Raw genomic sequence first — 24,653 nt, 5'->3', positions numbered from 1 at the left:
TCTGTAAAAATTCCAAGCGCTCCGCCCCATCTATGCAAAGTTTGATTTTAGATTCCCAATTATCAGGTTTCAGATACAATTTAAACAAAAAATTTCAAGTGGAAAAGATTGAGGGTAAAATTCTCTACAATTAATGTTCACTAACATTTTCACCTAAAATTGAAAATGAGCTCGAAGTTCGATAAAATAAGATTATTGAATTGCAAACTGTTGGCAACTGTTGATTCTATTAAATCATTCACTATGAAGAGATAGCAGACTTCATGTTTCTGCAGCGTTATTGTCCTGTCACCAGCTGGCTTAGATCTATGAATAGTAGACTAATCTTGAGATGCGCGGGAACACTACCGTCAGGTGATCAATATTCATAACTGCGAGGAAAGTTGTGTGAGTGCGCCACACCAGATTTTTCTGCCTAGATCTGCAATCTTTGTGAATTTCAAAGCAAATTACTGTACTTCCTTCTGTTGTACTAGTGAAATGAACATGAGAGAGAATTATCATAGCTTCATCATCATTCAGCCACAATTTGATTAGGTTTAAAATACAAACCTCACACACAGCGATGGTTCAAGTTCAACACGGATCCGTTTTTGTACAAGTCGGCATTTTTCGATTTTTTTTTTCGTCTTTTTCGAGCTGTTAGAGCTTGTTATTCTGCTGTAGTCTCAATTGCAAAAGGGTAGGGGCCCTCATTTCAATGTACAATCCTTTTGTGTGTTTGAATTCATCTGCCTGGGCAGGGTATCTACTTCTTCTTCCTCTTCTTCTTCTTCTTCTTCTCTTCTTCTTCTTCTTCTTCGTCTTATTCTCCCTCTTATCTTCTTCTTGAGTTTCCTCCTCATTTCTTCCACTTCGTGTCCTCCTCTTCCTCCTCCTCTCCTACTCCTACTTCTTCTTCTTCTTCTTCTTCTTCTCCTTTTTCTTCTCCTTCTTCTTCTTCTTCTTCTTCTTTTTCTCCTCATTCTTCCTCTTCTTCTTCTTGAGTTTCCTCCTCATTTCTTCCACTTCGTGTGCTCCTCCTTTTCCTCCTCCTCCTACTTCGAATTCTTCTTCCTCTTCTTTTTCCTCTTCTTCTTCTTTTTCTTCTTCTTCTTCTTCTTCCTCTACTTCTTTTACTTCTTCTAAACCGTGCCCTGTTCTCCAGTGTCCGCCCTCTAGTTACTTTGACAGATGTTAATAAGAAGCCGACAGTGGCTACTGAATCTTTTTTCTTAATCATTCATTTCCACTTTCATTTCCATTCTCTCCTCTTTTCATTTCTTCTTCTTTTTCGGGTTCACCTCTTCTTTCTTCCCCATTCGTCCTGATCATCCTCCTTCTTTTCCTTTAACACCACATTCACTTCCTCCTTCCTACTCCTACTCCTCCTCCTCTTTCTCCTATTCTTCCCCCAGCACCTCCTCCCTCTCCACCGACATCACCTTGTTCACCACAACCTCCTCCTCCTTCTCATCATCCTCCTCCACCACCTAATTTCCTTCCCAATATCTCAATCTTCCCCCTGGGTTCCTCCTCTACTCCTCCTCCTCATCTTCTCCTCTACATATCAATCATCTCCTCTCTTTCTAATCCTCTCTCTACAACGCTCTCCATCTCTTTTCCTCTATCCGCCCACTTTTCTATCATCTTTATTTCCTCCCCTCTTCTTCCGGGATTCTTTTTTCATGGAGAATTCTTTTCCGTTGTATTTTTCTTCTGCACGAAAGTCAGACTTTATTTCGAGTCTATTGTGAAGTTGAGCTCGCCTCGTTATGTCCATAATTCGTGATGAGGGTGCAAAATCATTTGCAGAATCCCAGTGTGGCATTAGACTCTACTTTCTTCTCTGATTTCGACCTCTCCATTTCTCTCACTTCCTCCTCCTCCTCTCATTTCTTCTCATCATCCTCCTCCTCTGTTTCCAGCTTTATCTCCTCCTCATTCTCTTCCTCCTCCTTCTCATCCACCTTCTCCTCCCTCATCTTTCTTCTGCTCTAATTTGCAGAATCACAGTGTGGTATTAGACTCCAATTTCTTCTCTGATTTCGACCCCTTCATTTCTTTCACTTCCTCCTGCTCCTTCTCCTCCACCTCCTCCTCCTCCTCCTCCTCCTCCTCCTCGTCCTCTCACTCTTTCTCATCATCCTACTCATTCTCTCACCCTCTCCTCCTTTTCCTCCTCATTCCGTCTCCTCGTTTTTTCCCCTCCTCCATGAGCCCGCATCACCCCAATCAGTATAAGATCAAAGCGTTGCTTGGCTGCAATTGATGGTGACGGTAATAACAAGCCGAAACTTTACTCTCCTCTCACTTCTACTTCTTCTTCTTGTATCTCTCCTTCTTCTTCTTCTTTCAATTTTTCTTTTTCTTTCTTCAACTTCCTACTCTTGTTCGTCATCATTATCATGAACATCACCATCTTTTCCTTTCTTTTCTTCTTTTTCTTTGACGTAGGCGTCTTCCATTTCTTCTTCTTCTTCTTCGTCTCCTTCTTTTCCTACTTCTTTCCTATTTCCTCCTTCTTGGTCTGCTTCTTTCTCCTCTAGCTTCTCGTCATTATCATAATCTTCTTATTCTTGTTCTCCTTTTCCTTCATCTCCTTTTTCTCTTTTTCAATCCTCTGTGCCCTAACAACTTTCTTGTTCTCCTCCCTCTTCTCTTTCCTTTAGTTGGAGCCTTTCGAAGTAATGGTGAAATCTGAATTAGTTGAACGTTGTAATGAGTCCTTTTGGGCAGGGAAAAAATTTATTAATGATAATAATAAATTTTATCTCCATCAATATACAAATAAGCAATCTAATCAATAAAATGATCACAATATTCAAAAATACAATATATGAAATTTACTACAACATAATAAATAGCATTTTTTCGGAAATTAACCTTCTCAACTATGGGAAACCCATGTTCTAGAGCAGGTGACAAAACTGCGTTTGCTTCTACTCTGCTGTAGTGGTGTCAATAAACTCTCAATCAATCTTGGGTCTTGGTGAAGATCGTGACTAAAAAAATTATACAATGTGAAAAGTTTGAGATTCAAATACCTAGAGCTGTGGACCATGGTTCCTTCTCTCGTAGTAATAATGATTTATTTGCTCTATTAATACCGGGTGACCCAGAATAACGGGAACATTTGAAAACGCTATAAAACATCAGTGGGAAGGGCAAACATGGTTTTATTCAAAATAATTTAAAGTTCAAGACTTGCCATTTGAGTTTTATCAATTGAATATATCACTTTTTGACAATCACTTCTTATTCTATTGGTCTGTATGTGTGTGTATGTGTATGTGTGTGTGTGTGTGTGTGTGTGTGTGTGTGTGTGTGTGTATGAGTGTATGTGCGTCTGTGTACACGATATCTCATCTCCCAATTAACGGAATGGCTTGACTTGAAATTTGGAACTTAAGGTGCTTACACTATAAGGATCCGACACGAGCAATTTCGATCAAATGCAATCCAAGATGGCGGCTAAAATGGCGAAAGTGTTGTCAAAAACAGGGGTTTTCACGATTTTCTCGCAAACGGCTCCAACGATTTTGATTAAATGTATACCTAAAATAGTTATTAATAAGCTCTATCAATTGCCACAAGTCCCATTTCTGTAAAAATTTCAGGAGCTCCGTCCCATCTATGCAAAGTTGGATTTCAGATTCCCAATTATCAGGCTTCAGATACAATTTAAACAAAAAAATTTTAGTGTAGAAGATAGAGCATAAAAATCTCTACAATTAATGTTGAGTAACATTTTCACCTAAAATTGAAATTAAGCTCGAAATTCGAGAAAATGTGATTATCCAATTGCAAACTGTTGGCAACTGTTGATTCTATTAAATCATTCACTATGAAGAGTTATCAGACCTTGTAAGTCTCCAGCGTTATTGTCCTGTCACCAGCTGGCTTAGATCTCTGTTTATAAGTAGACTTGTGATGCGCGTGAACACTAGCGTCAGGTGATCAATTCTAATAACGGCAAGGAAAGTTGTGTGAGTGCGCCACACCAGTTTTTTTTACAGAGTATATTTTCGACTCCCACACCCGTCTCCTATACTCACCAAACTATTTTCTGGTGACCTAGTTAGAAGATGAAATCGACCGCTTAACACTGGACAATTACACACAGGTCAACGAAAAATTGGAGCCGCTGTGATCAAGCTAGAGTCCGGTCTCTCAGACCACAGCGGGGGGCGACAAGGTAATTGCAAGGGGGTCTTACAGACCAACCTTGGACTGAGAGTAAAACCGACCCAGTTATGTGGAGGGTCTCTGGCACCCCGTAGTCTCTAATTGAGGGAATAGGGGGTTTGTAAGTCTCTGTTTGTGTGAGAGAGTGGTCTGTGAGACCCTCTCACTCTTGTACCCCGTACCCCCCAGATTGTGGAAAATGGTGGTCTGTGAGGTCCTCTCACTTCAACGCCTTGGTCTGTGAGACCCTCTCTCTCTCTTGTACTCCGGATTGTGGAAAATGTTGGTATGTGAGGTCCTCTCACTTCAACGCCTTGGTCTGTGAGACACACTCTCTCTCTCTCTCTCTCTTGTTCTCTGTAGCCCCAGATTGTGGGAAATGGTGGTCTGTGAGATTCTCTCACTTCAACACCCTGGTCTGTGAGACACACTCTCCCTCTCTTGTACCCCGTAGCCCCAGATTGTGGGAAAATGTTGGTATGTGAGGTCCTCTCACTTCAACACTTGGGTCTGTGAGACACCTCGTCTCTGTTTGCAAGAGAGAGAGTAGTCTGAGAGACCCTCTTACTTCAGCACCGCGTGTAGGAAATTGGAAGGGAATGACAATTTGGCCCGGGGCCGTCTGGTGGACTGTGGACTGGACTTCATTAGGGCGGCCATCTTGATGCTATTACCTTGCCATCTCTGCTAGACCAAATAACCTTTGAACCTCATTTACACCCCCCCCCGAACACATCTCATAAACTCACTCATTTCGTCCTTCTGCTTGCCATTTTTGTGAAAATGCGAAGACTTTTTTCAATCTTCTTCTTCTTCTTCTTCTCTTCCTCCTCCTTCTTCTTCTTCTTCTGTTCTTCTTCTTTATTTGCATCTTCCTCTTCTTCTTCTTCTTCTTCTTCTTCTTCTTCTCTTCTTCTTCTTCTTTTCTTCTTCTTCTTCTTCTTCTTCTCTTCTTCTTCTTCTCTTCTTCTCCTTCTTCTTCTTCTTCTTCTTCTTCTTCTTCTTCTTCTTATATATGCAAAGTTTAAACTAGTCAGTCAGTAGTTCAGACGTGGTGATGCGTCATTCGTGAATTTCCTATCCTGTACCTGTAATAAGCCGATTCTTCTCTTTATTATCATATTATATCAAACGAGCAATTTCTATATTTCTATATTTATATATCTGGTTATTTTTATATCTGGCTATTTTCATATCTGGTTATTTCTGTTTTACGGATCTGGAAAACGGCTCTAACGATTTTTACGAAATTTGGAACATAGTAGGTTTATGATAATAATAATAATAATATCGAGTGACCTGGCTGGCTCAGGTCTGGTGTCAGAGTTTTCAGGTCGCAACTGATCAATTTCAGGGCCTCTGACATGACCTAACGACTACTTTTTAGGCAGCCGGGACCGACGGCTTAACGTGTCCATCCAAAACACGAGAGTGGCCCGAGATAAATATCTTACCCGGGCCGGGATTTGAACCCGGGCCTCTGAATCACAAAGCCAGCATCTGATCCACTCGGCTACGGCCACTCCGGTTTATGATATAAAGATTCGATTGCACTAGGTCTCATTCTTCGGAAAACTCGCTGAACGACATTAAAAGGATAATTCATCCTTGGAAAACAGATGATAATTTCGTCGTCTCTCGATAACAGAAGATGCGTGTGCCTGTGTGGGAAAGAGACAGAATTATTTCCAGCTGTGCAATCATAATAATCAATCAGCGAGAAATCTTATCTAGCTAGACAATTTAATCGATTTGATCAACATAATCTGATTTGTTGACTTGACATGATAATCCTCCTAAACTAGAGTATATCATAATTTTCAAAGTTGATCATTATTTGACAATTTCAAGTAATTAGTGAGTGTTATTTCGTTATTCAATTTGGTTTGTATATAATCTAAATTATAAATTTTTTGTTTTCAAATGTTTGAACAGAAAATTGAACCTGAATTCAAGTGTATAGAACATAACCCACTTTCTGGACTATTTATAGTGTATAAATAAACAGTGTACAAAAGAAACAGTTTTGGGCTGTGCCTGTTAGTCATTCTCCAATCATTTTAAAGAATTGTGTTCGGTTTATCAAAAGTCAATAAATAAATAACGAGCAAATCGCGGTAGAAAATTATAGAAAATAGTATTAACATGATTATTTTTCGATGTTTCAGACTGGAACCTATACGTTGGAGAAAGAGAAGCCAGGACAAGCCGTATGCCCCTATGATCCACAGCATAACAGTACTGCCGTTTTTGTTGGTGAGTGATCAAATAAAAAATTATGCTACAAAATATTCATATTGTTTGGTGTATGCTATAATATTACAAAAAATAAAACGTCTTGTACTTTCTTACTAGTTTTGAAGGTGATATTGTGGTAGTAATTCCTTATTTATATTAATTTATTTATTCATCATTTACAATCATCTTAAATTGTTTTGTGTATGCATGTTATAATATAACAGAAAAATGAAACGTCTTGTACTTTCTGACTAGTTTTGAAGGTGATATTGTGGTAGCAATTCCTTATTTATATTCATTTATTCATTCATCATTTACAATCAACTTAAGGACAAAGAAACAGACTACAGTCCAAAACTTCTTTTCTTCAAATATTCTTCTGCAAAACGTCTTGTCTTTTTCCCCAATGTGAGATTCTGCTATTAGGCTAATTCTCTTGAATGGTTCTCAATATTTGATGGGATGTTGGTAGAGTATTCTTGATAAATCGCGTAAAGATTTTGAGTAAGATCGATGACATGATTATTTTTAACTAGCAGGTAACCTGAGCGTGCTCCGCAAGGGTTCAATTGAAAACTTGACAATCTGAAACTTGACCTACTGAAATTTCAGGCCTATCCACGGTAAATTAAGAATCGATGTTTCAAATCGATGCAAAGTTTCAAGTTTATCAAACCACGGTATCTAGATAGAAACGGTATGGTTGATAGATTGAGTACTTTATTTATGTAGATTACAATATATACTGGCTTTCACACTTATATAAAATAGCTTACAATACAGCAAAATTATAGATGAATTACATAATATAGACTAAGGAAATAATTATTGAACTGTATATGATATGAAAAAGCAATTTGTAATATAATAACTATAGATAATTATATTGTTATGCATCTACATAAATTGGCGGAGCTTTGGACATATCAATGTCCATTCTTCGGAAAGAATATTAAAAATATCCTCCACACTAACTCTCTACCAAAGGGTCATGAAATGTGTGCCCAGTGGCCAGCCAGCTAGGTTTTGTCATCGCCACCAACAGGTTTTTAACTCTTATTGACAATATTTATCCTATACTATTAAACGAGCAACTTCTGTTTAGATGTATGGATGTTTAGATTTTTATATGTTTGTATTTCACCGGATCTAACGATTCTCACGAAATTCAGAACATAGTAGGTTTATAATATAAAGATTCGATTGCACTAGGTCTCATCCCTGGGAAAACTCGCTGAAGGACATTGAAAGGTTAATTATTATTCATCCTTGGGAAAACAGCTGATAATAATTATTTCGTCGTCTGTTGATGATGAAAGTGAGTGAGCGAGTTCATATGTGTGGGACTGTGTCAAAATTATGACTCAGCTGTTGAACTTTTGTAATCATTCAATCAGGTACTTAGTGCCGGTTGCAAAAAAGCCGGGTTATTTTCAATCCTGATTAATTCCAGTAGATCCATCTTTTTGAAATGGTCTATGATTTGGTTCACGTGAAGTTAATCAGAATTAAAATTTAACCGGCTTTTGTGCAACTGCGGCTTTGTGAGGGAAATTTTTGCATTCCTCTGGGAATTAATCTCAATTTACTGTGATTATATAGAACATTTCTGTATGAATGTTATTATTATTTCTTCTTTCGTAATGCTTTTGTACTCTAGAGCGAAGCTCGGTCCCCGATATTGAAATTTATTTGCTAAAAACAGATCATTGGATGTAAAATGACGTCAGCTACACCGGAAATTTACTACAGACATGCGCGTGACATCTACCGTCTTCTTCTATATACCGTGAATCAATCCAGTAGTTGAGACGTGATGATGCGTCATTCGTGAATTTCCGATCCCGTACGTGTACAAGCCAGTTCTTCCCTTCATTGTATTCTAGATTATGGAGAAAGGTTTCAAATACGAGAAGGTTGTGAACTGGGACTCCGTGTAGAATAGAAAGACGTTGATGAGTCAGAAAGTGGAATGAATTATTGATTGTTCAATTATTTATTGCTTGTTTAATTGCTTATCAATTTCCGTACCAGCAGCACTAGAAAGGAGGGAGAGTCAAGCTCCTGTATTGAAACGGAGGGGCTATACCCCCTCACTTCCGAAGAGTATGCAGAATGTTCTGTTTCCGGAGGAAGTTAGTTGAATAAAGAGAGAAGGAAAGAAAGAGAGAGAGTGCGAGAGATTGATTGATTGAATACTTTATTTATGTAGATTACAATATACACTTACTAGCCGTCAGGCTCGCTTCGCTCGCCATATCTGTCTAACCAGGTGGCTAGATCGTCCAAAAATTAGATCAGCGGGCTCGCTTCGCTCGCCTGCATTTTTCATTTGAGAATGCTTCATTCCATCAAAAAGTTAAAGTACTTCTTTGCTTGATTCAATCATCGATTAATTTCAATTATTTAGTGCAGGGTGGAAAACTTCGTTAGGATATTATGAGAATTATTGTACTACAGTCTAGCCTAATTTTGGGCGTATCTTTGGCGTTATTTCAAATTCCTTCCAACATTACATTACTATTCTAACACAACATTGCCACACCCTAGTTCAGCTTCTGTACTAAATTTGAACAATTTCTGCTCATTTGTTCTCGATAAATCTGAGAAAAAGCAAAAACACGCTAGAAAAACGATAATTTTGAGTGTATCTTTGACGTTATTGCAAATTCCTATCTCAACATTATTACACCCTAGCTGAGCTTCTGTACTAAATTTGAACCTTTTCTGTTCATTTGTTCTCGATAAATCTGAGAAAACGCTGGAAAAACGCAGATTTTGGGCGTATCTTTGGAAAATTTTCCAAACCCGTTCTTAGTACGCCTCTAAAGGGCCAACTGAACATACCTAACAAATTTGAACGTTTTTGGTCCGGTAGATTTTTAGTTCTGCGAGTGAGGAAGTCAGTCAGTCAGTCAGTGCCATTTCGCTTTAATATTTATATAGATAAATAATAGTTTACAGTTTAGCAAAGTTTTAGGGCCGGTTTCCGAGCTCGGGATCCAAGTTCTAGACATTATACAGCTAGAGTCAAAAAATTGGCTTTCCGAAACGGGACGTAGTCGCCGTCCACGTTTAAATTAAATTTCAAAAACTAGAAAAATGAACACAAAATAAAATAGTGTCAAGCTTCAGCTATTTTGAATTATTCAGGAATGCTTCATTTCGTCAAGGAAAAACGTTTCCAATTACAGAAATGAGAAAATAAATATTATCATAAAAATCTGGTGTGGCGTACTCACACAACTTTCCTTACCGTTATGAAAATTGATCACGTGACGCTAGTGTTCCCGCACATCTCAAGTCTACTATTTAAAGATTTGACCAGCTGGTGACAGGGCAATAACTCTGGAGACACACGAGGTCTGCTATCTCTTCATAGTGAATCATTTAATAGAATCAACAGTTGCCAACATTTTGCAATTGGATAATCACATTTTCTCGAATTTCGAGCTTATTTTTAGTTTAAGTTTTTGTTTAAATTGTATCTGAAGCCTGATAATTGAGAATCTAAAATCAAACTTTGCATAGATGGGGGCAGAGCTCCTGAAATTTGTACAGATATGAGACTTGTGGCAGTTGATAGAGCTTATCGATGACTATCCCAGGTATAACTTTAATCAAAATCGGTGGAGCCGTTTTTGAGAAAATCGCGAAAAACCCTGTTTTTGACAACATTTTCGCCATTTCAGCCGCCATCTTGAATCGCATTTGATCGAAATTGTTCGTGTCGGATCCTTATATTGCAAGGACCTTACGTTCCAAATTTCAAGTCATTCTGTTAATTGGGAGATGAGATATCGTGTACACAGACGCACATACACATACACACACACACACACACACACACACACACACACACACACACACACACACCACACACACACACACACACATACAGATCAATACCCAAAAACCACTTTTTTGGACTCAGGGGACCTTGAAACCAGTTTTCTGACTCCAGCTGTTCAAAGTCTAGAACTCAGCTAAATCCCGAGTTCGGAAACCGGGCCTTGGATGATTCTACTATAATATAAACTGTAATAATAATTATTAAACAGTATATAGGAATTTAATTTGTTGATTTCCTATGTTGAAATTGATTAAATGAAACTAGATGAATGATGAAATCATTTTAATGTTGGAATGACAAAATTGAACTCTGGATAAATATTGAAATAAACTGTTACAAGTGTTAAACAAATTATGCCGGTTGAAAACATCACAGGTGGCAATCATATGATTCGCCACAAGTACATGATATTCTTCTTCTTCTTCTTTTTCTTCTCCAATTATTAAAAATTGACAAAAAAATCCTATTATTGGCACCGTTTGCGTGGTCTACCAACATCTCTTTTGCCTACTGGCTGATAATTATAGACTTTCAATGGTATTCTCTTAGCTGACATTCTTTGAACATGCTCCCTCCTTTCATGCCGATTCTCCGTAAACATATCTTTGGAAAGAATAATCAGAATATCCTTCCCAGTAACTCTCTACCAAGATGTAACTCTATACCTAAAAGACGGATTGATTGATTGATTGAGTACTTTATTAATGTAGATTACAATATATACTGGCTTATACACTTATATACAATAGCTTACAATACAGCAAAATTATAGATGAAATTACATAATATAGACTAAGAAAATAATTATTGAACTGTATATGATATGAAAAAGCAATTTGTAATATAATAACTATAGATAATTATATTGTTATTCATCTACATAAATTGGCGGAGCTTTGGACATATCAATGTCCATTCTTCGGAAATAATATTCGAAGAATCCTTCCCACTAACTCTCTACCAAAACGTTAATTTCATTAATTAAACTAAGGGTCTATCTATAAATGGAAATATTGTAAAAGTTTCAATTAATATGAATATTTAAGAGAAAAAAAACAGAAAATTAATAAAGTAAAATAATTATATACAGTAGGTAGATAAGAGCGAATCATTGTCATTGATTAGGCTGAAAGTAGATCAGGGTAATCAACTTTCAGTAATATACGGCAGTATGCCGTGGATAATTGAGGTAAATAACATGAGTTTAAATAATATATATATATATATATATATATATATATATATATATAATTTATTCTATAACAGGGAGAGAGAGATATAGAGAGACAGATGGAACGATTCACATAGACCCGATTGCAGAGAATTCGGTTAAATTTTAACCGTGATTAATTCCACGGGGACCAATCAGAGAAGGCTTCTTTGAAAAGACGGCTTCCCTGATTGGTTCTCGTGGAATTAATCACGATTAAAATTTAACCGACATACATGCAACCGACACATAGAGTGAGTTACAGAGAGAAATGATTAGAATTCCCTAGTGATAGGGGTGAAAGTCCAGTGTGCATAACAGACATCGATAGGCCTACAGAGGCAAACATAATATCCCTCCTATATTGTGGCGAGAGGGGGTTGCAATCTATGATAGGGGTGGAAGGGAAACAATAATAATAGAATAATAAGCAGTGCGACTATCTCTGGAGACGCTATCAGCAACGAGGAGGATGAGGAGGAAGAGGAGGTGGAGGAGGAAGAGGATGAGAAGGTGTAGGAGGAGAAGAACCATTACGGACAATTATCGGCAAGTAATAATGCATAAGCCGCGTCGATTACACCCTTAGGCCGAGTGTCTATCTTCAACCCCTGGCAGTCTAGTCTCCTGTGACTCTGGATATTGAGGAGGGTAGAGTGAAGGAGAGGTGGTGGAGGAGGGCGTGGATGAGAAAAAGAAGGAGGGAATCATTTTTGCTGATAAACAATATTGAAATTGGTTTTTAGGAATTCACTTTTTGTGTAGTTGAGAAGTTGATATTGTGGTAATTATCCATATTGAATGTAAAAGACTAAGAAATTGTCAGAAAACCACTGATTTATTGATAATTAGAAAGACCAGTTTCGGTTATTACACCATTGTCAATCTCTGATAAACTCAGAGTTTAAACAGTTTATCATTGATTGACAATGGTGTAATAACCGAAACTGGTCTTTCTAATTATCAATAAATCAGTGGTTTTTTGACAATTTCTTAGTCTTTTTCATTCAATTATAAGTTGAATTAAAGTTGAATTGTCTCCTTCATCATCATCATCATTTTCTTCTTCTTCTTCTTCTTCTTCTTCTTCTTCTTCTTCTTTTTCTCCTTCTCCTTCTTCATCATCATCGTTCTCTTCTTCTTCTACTTCTTCTCCTGCTTGTTCTTGTTTTTCTTCTACTTCTTCTCCTGCTTGTTCTTGTTTTTTCTTCTTCTCCTTCCACTTCTTCTTCTTCTGGTGCATCATCATAATTATTCATCTTCATCATCATTCTCATCGTTTTCTTCTTCTTCTTTTCATATTACTATTTTTTCTCCTACTTCATTATTCGATGATGATGATGATGATGATGATGACGATGATGATGATGTTGGTAGGACTGATCGGATCTTGAGACGTGAAAATTGTCGGAAAAAGTTGGCAAGAGAGTGCAAAGGGTGGGGTTGGCTTATGGAGGAGCAGAAACGGCGAACTAAATCGGCAGCAAACGACGATAAATTATTTGGTCGCCATTTTGTTTTCGGGGGTTCGGGGGCTCTTATGGTTAACGGAAGGGAGTCGATACGTTCTTATCACTTAGCTCGTCTTGACCTCCCCTATCCCACATTGCACCCCCACCCCCTCAACGGCTCTGTTCCGTCTAGAAGTTGAATCGATCATGTTTGACAACAGCTTTTTGTGTTTCACTTCCTTCTTTTTTTATTTTTCTTCTCTGTCATCCTTCCTTTTTCCTCTCACTCTCTTTGTCATACTCTTTCTCCTTCATTCACTCTTTCTCTCTTTCTTTTTTGTCTCTCATCCATTAATACCTCTTTCTTTCTCTTCCTCCAACTCAGTACTTCCCTTCCTCCTTTCAAGTATCTCCATTTCCAAAACACATAATAAAAAACGTTCAAGTACCCTTTATTTCATTTCAATATTGCAAGTTTCAACTCTTCAAGAGCAATTTTCAAGCGTACATCTCAATTTTATACTTGTCTATTCATTTCTCCCAGTCTTTGTTTCTCTCATTTGTCTGTTTTGAATGATATTTCCATTATCCTTTCCCTCTCTCTTCTCTTCCTATATCACGTTTGCTGGGTCTTCTACCTCTTCCATTCCATTCATTTTCCGTTTCTTCAACTTTCTCCTTCTTCAAACGTCTTGAATTTCTTTTTCAAACGCCTCATCGCCATCTTTTTTCTCACTCATCCTGTTCTCATTTCACATTTGTTTTACTCCAGTTCTCCTATCTCCTAATTTTTATCTCTCCCATATTCATCTTCTCTTGGTGTCTTAGAACAATCTTATTAAACAATTTCAGACAGACAAAGTCTCTCTTGTTTCTTCTCCTCCTACATCTCTCCATCTCTAATTAAATTCTAATTGAATTTAATCTTTATTCCCATTGATTAATTTTTCATACTTTGTAAAATTCGTTGAATAATTAGCATTACCGTGTACCGTGACTTAATGTAAATTAGCGTATAAGTCAGTAAATATTGTAAAGCTGGTTTTACACCAAAGTTTTTAACATTTTGTTAATAACTTAATCCTTATGGATTCTATTAGATTGAACGGAACTTGACAAACACATATGTTCATCATGTGTATGATGAGTTATATTCAATCTAATAGAATCTATAAAAATTAAGTTATTAACATTTTGTTAATAACTTTGGTGTTAACGCAGCTTAACATACATAATAAAGAAATCTAATCTAATCTAATCTTCACTCTCTTCCATTTCTTCTTCTTCTTCCCATATCATTCCTCCTTCTCCAATCATTCCATCTCCACTAAACTTCCTCTTTTCTTTCCGACAATTCTCCCTCTATTCTCGCACTTATCAATCGGCATTTCTAAAGAAAAAAGTTGTATTTTATTAACTTTGCTGACGCTACATTTGTTGTGTTAAGTGAACCGTGCGAAAAACTCGGAAAACTTCGGCAAGTTTCGGTTGAAAAATCGTGCGTAGTTTGCGAAGATCATTTCAACTCACTTATCGCACTCCTAGTGCCCATGGTTTCTGACTATTGCTCCGAAGTATTGTATTATGAATTGCGTTTTATTTTGATCCATGAATAGGAATGTATGTGATTTTTCTTGGTCTGCCAATACTTCTCCTCCCTTCTGGCTTGTTAGCAATGACAGCTTTGGGGATTCTTCCGTTTCCCATTCTCTCCACTGTTGTCGATTCTCGTCAACTCGATCAGGTAGAGAGATCACATTGAGCTCTCAACGGATATCGATATTATAAAGCCTGCCCTCTCTGGTGCATCCCTTCACTGACCTTAGAAATCTCATTTCGGCCGCCTGTAACCTGCTCCACTCCCTCCTCTTTGGTACTCAGGTTTCAGAGCGGGACCGTGTCAAACTGGGCTGGCGACAAAGTGGGCCGACGACAAACTGGGCTGGTTTTCCAGCCCAGTTTGTCGTTGCATGCACCGCCAAACTGGCACTCTAAGTAATGCAGCCCAGTTTGTCGGTAGCCCACTTTGTCGTCAGCCCAGTTTGTTATCGTCCCTTCAGAGCCATACAAAAGTGTAGGGACGGCCATTACTTCATAAAAGTTGAGCTTCGTCTCTTTTCGTGCTTTATTTTTGAGAGTTCTGTTAATAGTTCCGCATATGTACTGGAATCTGTTTTGTATTCAATTTTTGTATTCAAGTCATGGTCTTCCTCGTATGTAATATATCATCCCAGTATTTGAAATGTGATACCTTTCCAGTATTCTGTTGTTGAGAACTATTTTAGAACGTATTGGAGACTTCCTCAGAAACGCCATAACTTTCGTTTTGTGCAAGGAAATCTTCATACTATATTCTGAGCTGAGGAGATGGAGTTGGTATATTGCTCTTTGCAGACTGTCAATATGACTGATTCCTGCAATATTACTTGATCATCTGCAAACCATAATGAATTGACAGCAATATTGTGTGTTAGTTGTATACCTGGGTGAATTTTTAGCTTCCACTTCCTACAAAGATCCTCCGCATGAATATTGACTCGTGACTCATGAAATATTAATTCTCTTGTTGTCATAATTTTTTACCATCATTTATCATTTAAAATTCAATCGGGGCTTAGGATCTCTAGTTTGTTGTCTCTCACAAGCTGATGTTGAGCTACAAACGTACACAGTAGTAGCCGGATGTGAACAGTCAGACAATTTATTAAAAAATCCCTCCACAGTGTTTTGAATGTTATATCTCATGCTGCGTACACATATACGCGCTTCCAACCCACACCGAGCACGCTCCGCCCTCGTACCGCCCTCGTTCCTCCATCGTACCGCATTCGCTCCGCCCCCGCTCTGCAGTCGCACCCATCATGAACGTTACGGAAGATGTTAGATCTATTAGTATGATGTTTACCTAAGCCGACAATCCTATAGTGAGGTCCACGTTATAATGGCAGTGAAGAAACATAGGAGAACATCGTTGCCGATCCTCTGTCTTGTCAATGCCTTCTATAGACGCTAACTGATACAGGTTTATTGATGTAATATTAACTGTTCATTCTCGTTCAAGATAATCACTTATATTTTATCGAGCAAGAAATTATATTTTCAATGATTTCATAATGATTTTTTTCAAACAAGATTAAATATTTTGTCAATTAATTATATTTCTACATTGTTAAAAAACAATCTGACAACAGAGCAAAGGGAGAAAGCGCTATACGCTTTGTTGAATGATAGACAAGGATAGCAATACCATTGCTAATCAAACACTGCCATTAGAACGTGGACCTCACTATAGTAGATATGTTTCGTGAAGCTATGTGACGCTGGTAGTCTCTCATACTGTGCCGTTCTCACACTCTCACACGGTCAAAACAGTAATAATGAACGGTAGTCGACAGTTCTCGGCTTGAGTTAACATAAAATCGGCTTCTAATTTGGAACATAAACAACCAAGGGATATCTTCTTATGCCATCTTTTCTCTATGATAATAGACTGTTTTAAACAGCTAAATGAATGTGAGGCTGTGAGGGATACCTGTGTGTATCTTAATTTATAATTATTATTTAACGAAAATCCTAAATAAATGCTGTAAATCACCCCGAAGACCTCTGCTACTGCAGACATTGACAACAGGTTTAACAGGTAGATGGAAATTCGGGGTGATTTACAGCATTTATTTAGGATTCTCGTTAAATAATAATTATATATTAATTAGCATTTGAATAAATGCATATTCTCTATTTAATTCCATCTGTAACTGGTTGGCCGCTATGGCTCCGTATAAAATGAGCGCTGTTATCCAGAGATTGTCAGTTTGGTGTAAGGGTAAGCATTCCTGACTAGCAATTGGGAGGTACCGGGTTCGATTCCCGGGCTGGCAACTAATTTTTGGATAGTAGTTCTCATCGAATTTCCATCTAGCTGTTAACCCTGTTGTTAATGTCTGCAGTAGCAGAGGTCTTCGGGGTGATTTGCAGCATTTATTTAGGATTTTCGTTAAATAATAATTATATATTAATTAGCATTTGAATAAATGCATTTTCTATTTAATTCCATCTGTATCTTAATTTATCCTGAAGAACTGAAGATGCTATTAGAATTTTTCTATAAAATTTCCAATTATAGATTTACAGATGTGGTTAACAATAAAATTATTCTGGCTCTAACAATAAAATCTAGAAACGAAACTCTTTACTCAAGGGGATAACAACCTACACATTTTCCCAATCTGGTATTATAAAGAAGCGACTCGAGAACGTATCACCTCACACCGTATAACAAGATGAAATAAAATCAGATCCTACACGTTGCATTGGCTCCATTAGAGGGATTGGATAATAATTTCAGCCGGATCGGGTCCCTCTTTTCACAATCTTGTCCTCTGGGATCTGTCTAGCATTTGTAGGATCGCTGTACTTTCTTTAGCCGTACTGTATCTAGTACTTTGCAGAAGTGAACAGACACAACTTATCAGCGACCTTCTATTCCCTCGAGTCACACCCTACCTGACCACTCTATTCTATCTCCTTACTCTATGAGATTGGCCACTCTACTCTATCTCCCTACTCTATGAGATTGGCCACTCTATGAGACCGGTAGGACCTGTCTATGAGCATTAGGGTCTCACGTTCACTCGTTCTTGAGAGTAACTACGGTGAAATTTACATTCAAAGTCGGTGGAAATGATAGGAAGACATTGTTGTCACGTTTTTTTCTCTGCCTTTTGAAATAGATAGTCATGATTCAAGTACTCCAGATGTATCTGAGGTCAAAACGGATAAATGGTTGATGTGGAGACGAAAAAAAGATGTGATGAGAAAGAAGGGAGAATATTGTTAGAGAACTTATAAAGAAGATGAGAATTTGTGGAAGCAAGGCAGAGAAACACGCATTCAATAGTACCAAGGATGAACACTACATTTGGGCAAAGAAACTACATATATTTGGGACCAAAAATTTACAATTCAATACCAAGTTACATTAGGGAAGAATTCAATAGACACAGGTTCAAGAAAAGTTTTTTTCCTGGTTGTTTGATATTGGAGTGGAAAATTTAGTTAGACTGTAAATATTGAAACTATTTATTCTTCATTCTTCTCTTTACTGTTTTTCATTTTTCTAAAAATAACCTTTCTTATTATTATCCTCAATAGAACATTAATATTATTTATCTACTAATTTCATAATTTGTTTGTATTATAAATTTTTACTAATTTTATTATAAAAACGTTAATCCCATATCAGTGAATGAAGTTTGTAAATAGTAATTATAACACGCAATAAGCAACTAATTACTTATACCCGAACACATATAATTTATAGTGGGGTGTATATTTATTCATTGAAATGATCATTTATTCATTGTTGAAACACCGCTCATTTATGTAGTTACATTACAATACTATATTATCAATATTCTAATGTTGCATTCAATCTTAATTGTAATTAATAAGTTTTCATAACATGTGAAATTTTTTGCACAGTTAGCTGTTGTACTGTAATTTATTGTGGATTTGTGTATAAACCAGAATGTATTGTAACTTACTTACTTACTTACTTGAATAAATCTTTCTTGTTTCAAAAAGGCCTTTAAAATGATGTACCACACAATGGTTGTTTCCATTTAAAATATACGAGTTACAACCCCTAAGTCACCCCTTATTCAGTTGTATGTCAAAAGGTGGAGTATTTGACCAATAACTTATTACAGTATTATACCTACAACAGTCTCCAATTTATGGAAGGGTTCCCATACATATGACTCACTCCGTATATAGTGAGATCCACATTATCATGGTAATGGAGAAAGATAGGAGGACAGCCTTGTCGATTCTTTGCCTTGTCACTGCCTTCTATGAAGGATAGCTGATGTACCTAATATTCACTGTTAATTCTTGTTTGAAATAATCAAATATATTCTATTCGTCATGATAATATATTCTTCAATGATTTAATAATAATTTTCCATAATTGGAATTAAATATTTTGATAATTTATATTCCTTCCATATTGTTAAGAACCGATCTGGCAACATTGCAGAGCTGGAAAAGGATAGCGCTATCTGCTTTGTTGAATGATAGACAAAGATAGCAGCAACAATGCTATCAAATACTGCCATTATAACGTGAACCTCACTATATATACTTCAGATTCTGGTATACTAGTAAATTTACCCTTACTAATGTAGTATTTCTGTGAACAGTAGACCTCGCGCTCAGTGAGTTACATTGACCTGTTGTTATGTTTTCTCAAAAATTAATAGATAATTTATCAATTAAAAATGTCTAGAAAAAATCCTAAATAAACATGAGCTTTCTGTCCTATATCGTACCGTTACGTTTCTTCCCGGAATGTGAGTGTGAGAGCTGTTATCAGGTCTGGCTGCAACTGTGTACAACGTCGATGGAAGATAGAATTTTCAAGATGTTCGATGTTTTTGAACGGGTAGAATTGTAGTCAACTGTCTTCTAACGTTAATGGATAGATACATTTTCAAGATATTCCATGTTTTTGAACGGGTAGTATTGTAGTCAACTGTCTTCTAACGTTAATGGATAGATACATTTTCAAGATATTCCATGTTTTTGAACGGGTAGTATTATAGTCCACTAGACAGCTGATTTATGATGAATAATTCTATAGTCTGATTCTTACGGTAATATTGGCGTATGAATGAGGCTCCTTTTTCCTTCTATATTATCCTTGAAATGCAAAATTTCCAAAAACGTTGTATATACGTCGACGCACAATTTAAAAAGGAACATACCTGTCAAATTTTATGAAAATCTATTACCGCGTTTCGCCGTAAATGTGCAACATAAAAACATATAAACATTTAAACATTAAGAGAAATGCCAAACCGTCGACTTGAATCTTAGACTTTACTTCGCTCGGTCAAAAAAGGAACATACCTGTCAAATTTCATGAAAATCTATTACTGCGTTTCGCTGTAAATGCGCAACATAAAAACATATAAACATTTGAACATTCAAACATTTAAACATTAAGAGAAACGCCAAACCGTCGACTTGAATCTTAGACCTCACTTCGCTCGGTCAATAACATACATCTCCCATCTACTCCAGCAACATTGCGGAACTGAAAAAGGATAGTGCTATCTGTTTTGTCGAATGATAGACAAGGATAGCAGCAACAATGCTATCAAATACTGCCATTATAACGTGAACCTCTCTATATATACTTCAGATTCTGGTATATAACATACAGTACATCACCCATCCACTCCAGACAGTAGGTACATAGGAATTGTGGACACTTTCCCTGTTTGTGAGAAGGAATCAGATCTTAGCCACTCAAGTCTGGAGTGGTTCCTGCCGTCCCTTGTTTCCCTTCACAGCTTTAGGGCTTGCCGAGTCCCTTAGTTACCCCTTAAACCTGTCCCTTCATCCCTTAAAAATACCCTAAAAACAGAGACCACCGTGTATCACTGCCCTGCAGGTGACTCTAGTGTCCCAGACATTCGTTTTCCATTTCCTCCCTTGATTTTCCTTCTTTGTTTACCTTCTCTTACTTCCCCTTCTCGTTCCTACTATTCCCATCCTTATTCCTTACACTTTTCCCCCTTCTTTACTTCTTTTTCTCTCTCTGTTTTCCATTCCCTCCCTCGATTTATCTTCTTTGTTCACCTCCTTGTTCCTCTCCTCCTCGTTCCTCCTATTTCCCTCTTTATTCCTCTCTCTCCTACTTTTACTTTCCTCCTTACTCCTCACACTTTTCCTCCTTCTTTCCTTCTTTTTCTCTCTCTGTTTTCCATTCCCTCCCTCAATTTCCCTTCTTTGTTCACCTCCTTGTTCCTCTCCTCCTCGTTCCTCCTATTTCCCTCTTTATTCCTTCTTTTCACCTTCCTTTTTCTCTCTCTCTCCTCCTTCTTCTTTCCTACTAATCCCTTATACTTTTCCTCCTGGAGTGGCCGTAGTCGAGTGGATTAGATGCTGGCTTTGTAATCCAAAGGCCCGGGTTCGAATCCCAGCCCGGGCAAGATATTTTTCTCGGGCCACTCCCGTGTTTCGGATGGACACGTTAAGCCGTCGGTCCCGGTTGCCTAAAAAGCAGTCGTTAGGTCATGTCAGAGGCCCTGAAATTGATCAGTTGCGACCTGAAAACTCTGACACCAGACCTGAGCCAGCCAGGTCACACGATATTATTATTATTATTATTACTTTTCCTCCTTTCTCTGTTTTCCATTCCCTCCCTCGATTTCCCTTCTTTGTTCACCTCCTTGTTCCTCTCCTCCTCGTTCCTCCTATTTCCCTCTTTATTCCTCACACTTTCCTTCCTTTTTCTCTCTCTCCTCCTTCTTCTTAACCACATCTTACTTGTCTCCACCAACTTGCCAACTTATCAGGGGACATTCAGCTACAGGAAGTAATTCTTCCTTATTCCTCCCACTTGCCCTCCTTTTCACCCGCCTCATCCCTTCCTCTTATCCTCCTTCTCGACCGCATCTTACGTGTTTCAACCACCAGCTTGCTAACTTATCAGGACATTTAGCGACAGAACGTATCTCGTATCTGAAGTGTGTTTGTACGAAGAAAATAGGAAGCCACTCTTTTTAGGAAGTCAATGTTTTCAGGAATCATTGTTTCCAGAAACCAATGTTCCAAGGAACCAATATTGGTTCTGGGTTTGTGAAGGATATTTCGAATTGTCTGATTATTTGTGGTTCATACATATTCATAAAGAGGGTCATAACTATGTTAATCACTACCAGATTAATTTCTTTCTTTTCGTTTATATTGGGGATTGAAAATGTGAAACTGCTACCAAAAAATTGTAAATCCTTACAATTAAAATACAGTATTAAATCCTCACAATAATTAAAATTGTAGTTCCTTACTAGTATAATACTTTTAAAGAGTCATTGAAAGAGGGTGTACCTCACAAAGGATAATTTGTTATTACTCTCTACATATCTAAAATGTTCAATCGCTACCAGAAATAATTATTTGAATATCTAGAGTGAAAAGTACTGTTTTTTCTCCCCGAGGGAAAAGTTTGAAGCCCGAGGCGAAGCCGAGGGCAACAATTTTCCTGAGGGAGAAAAAACATTTTTCACTCGTGATATACACAACATTTTTCCTCCATCTACATTTCTATAAAAACTGCAAATAAAATAATTTTTAAAAAACCTACGTGACCAAACAATGTGTTACAACATGATCTAATGATCTAGAAAGTAAACAGAAACAGCTGGCTTGTAATCACAGTTCTCCGCCGACAGCGCTATGCGCTATCTGTCGGCAAAAGTCGTAACAACAATGGCCGCCACAACTACAGCTATGATGAAGTTTCCGTTTCAAATTTAATTAGTTAATGAGGGATATTCGTTGGCTGGTATTTTGAATAACATGGAATAAAAAAAATTCTATACATTTTTTTAGTATAGTGATATGAAGTTTGTAATAATTGTAGCATACAAACATGAATTTTATATATTGATCAAATTTCTGGTTCAGGTATTGAATTTAGTTGGTTTAATGACTACTCTATATGCTTCCTCATCTGAGCTTAGACCTTCTAACCTATTTCAAATGTTAGTTTTTACAATAGAGATGCTTCCCATGCTATTTAAATGGAGTCACTTTTATGCTCTAGGGAGTTTTCCTGTTTTTTCCTCCCGAGAGCGAAAAAGTGACACTCTAGTATTAAGTTCCAGGGAGTAAAGTAAGCACTTTAGACAGGAGGTGGAGGAAAATCCATTTCCATTAGTTTCTCACTCTTTTCTCATCATCAAAAAAGTGTCATCAAAAAAGGGTGAACCTTTTTAAACAAATTAAAAGGATGATTTGCCATCACATTCTATATTATTAAATATAATGTTTTTTAGAATGCTACTAGTTCTGTTACATGCTAGATTTGCTATTCAATTTTTGAATATTCTCCTTGAAATAAATTTAAGCAATTGTATGAGATTATAATATTTATCACTGAATAGAGGAGGTTGAAGCAACTGCATTTTGTCTAGTTTGCTAAATTCTGTTGCTTTTTTAAGATGATTCTTGACTAGTAGTGAGTATCACTCCTTATTGATATCCATTATGAACGAAACGACTTGAAGTTGATAATTATAATCAACCAATAATATCAACTAAATGTTTACTAAAAATTCGAGAAACTCTTTCTGGTTGTTACACCATCATTAGACTCCGTAGAATGAAGATTCAAACACTTTGTAGTGGTTTGAATAAGAATGGAGCATTACGATTGGTAGTACGATGGAGCTCTACGATTGGTAGTTGGCTGGAAGGATGGGACGCTGTGATTGGCTGAGACGTAACACGCCCATTTTGGGTGGAACATTAAATTTGTCGTTCATTTTCATTTGTCTGTTTCTCCAATAATCATTCTACATTTAAATGCGATTACTGTTCTACACTTTCTTATCCAACATGAACTGAAGACCAAAACAACTATATCGCTGGCCACGCACAAGCCTCGCCCTTTTTTGAACATCATCCTCTGCAAAAATGAGAAATTATAGAAGATGGTCCGTTGTCCATAGCTCATAAGAATGGCATTTCGCATTTGTTTCATCTCTTTACAAGACAACAAAACCGTTCCAAAAAACATAGGAATGCTACAGAAAGATGGAAATCGGAGACAAAAAAGGAATAAAGCACAAGAATTGACATTGAAGGAAGAACATTGACAAGAATAGAAGGCGATAACAGATACAAAGAAACACCGAGATTACTACAACGTCGTGGAAAGAAGAAAAACATAGAAAGGGTTTCGTGCTGGAAAAGCTTTCCCTAACACCTGTTCGTGTATTGCAATGACTCCATTCAAACCAAATCGGCAATTTAGGACAAGAAAATTACTTTTCCCGGAGAAAATGTTCCGAGACACAACATAACCATACTGCTGGATGTTTGGGATTCCCTGCTTATCATAACACAGGTGTTTTCAACTTTTTGGTTAGATATCATTCGCCACAAATGTGAAAATATTATTTGCCACAAATACGGAAATATTATTTTATGTGGTTTTATTATTTGCCATAAATTTGGGCTATTCTTCAAGGATATATTATCCTCTCAAATGTGTAAATGTTATTTTCCATAATATTGTGGAAATATTCTTTGAGAATATATCATGTGATCATTCTTTAAGGATATACTAGTAGTTCTGTGAAGAGTAGACCTCGCGCTCAGTAAGTTACATTGACCTGTTATGTTTTCTCAAAAATTAATGAATAATTTATCAATTTAAAATGTCTAGAAAAAATCCTAAATAAGCATAGAGCTTTTTGTCCTATCGTACCGTGACATGTCCCGGAATGTTAGTGTGAGCGCTGTTATCAGGTCTGGCTGCAACTGTCTACAACGTTGATGGAAAGATACATTTTCAAGATGTTCGATGTTTTTGAACGGGTAGTATTATAATAGTCAACTTCTACTAACTTTGATGGAAAGATACATTTTCAAGATGTTCGATGTTTTTGAACGGGTAGTATTATAGTTCACTAGACAGCTGATTTATGATGAATAATTCTATAGCCTGATTTCTACTCCAATATTGGCGTATGAAGGAGGCTCCTTTTTACTTTTATATTATCCTTGAAATGCAAAATTTTCAAAATCCTTGTATATACGTCGACGCGAGATTCAAAAAGGAACATACCTGTCAAATTTCATGAAAATCTATAACCGCGTTTCGCCGTAAATTCGCAACATATAAACATTTAAACATCTAAACATTAAGAAGAAAAGCCAA

The 24,653-nt window shown here is 37.1% G+C and overlaps 1 protein-coding gene across 2 annotated transcripts in view; it reads left to right on the top strand.

Annotated features, from left to right (window-relative positions):
• The window catches only part of LOC111061043 (semaphorin-1A), a 530,166-nt gene that overhangs the window by 29,921 nt on the left and 475,592 nt on the right, over window positions 1-24,653 (top strand). For both annotated transcript variants that reach the window (XM_039422103.1, XM_039422102.1), the window contains exon 3: window positions 6,336-6,423. In XM_039422103.1, the coding sequence (XP_039278037.1) occupies window positions 6,336-6,423 (88 nt within the window). The remainder of the gene's footprint in view (window positions 1-6,335; window positions 6,424-24,653) is intronic.

This window comes from Nilaparvata lugens, chromosome 2 (assembly GCF_014356525.2).
Source record: "Nilaparvata lugens isolate BPH chromosome 2, ASM1435652v1, whole genome shotgun sequence".
In the NCBI taxonomy this organism is placed as follows: domain Eukaryota; kingdom Metazoa; phylum Arthropoda; class Insecta; order Hemiptera; family Delphacidae; genus Nilaparvata; species Nilaparvata lugens.
This window is presented reverse-complemented; position numbering and strand designations above follow the sequence as displayed.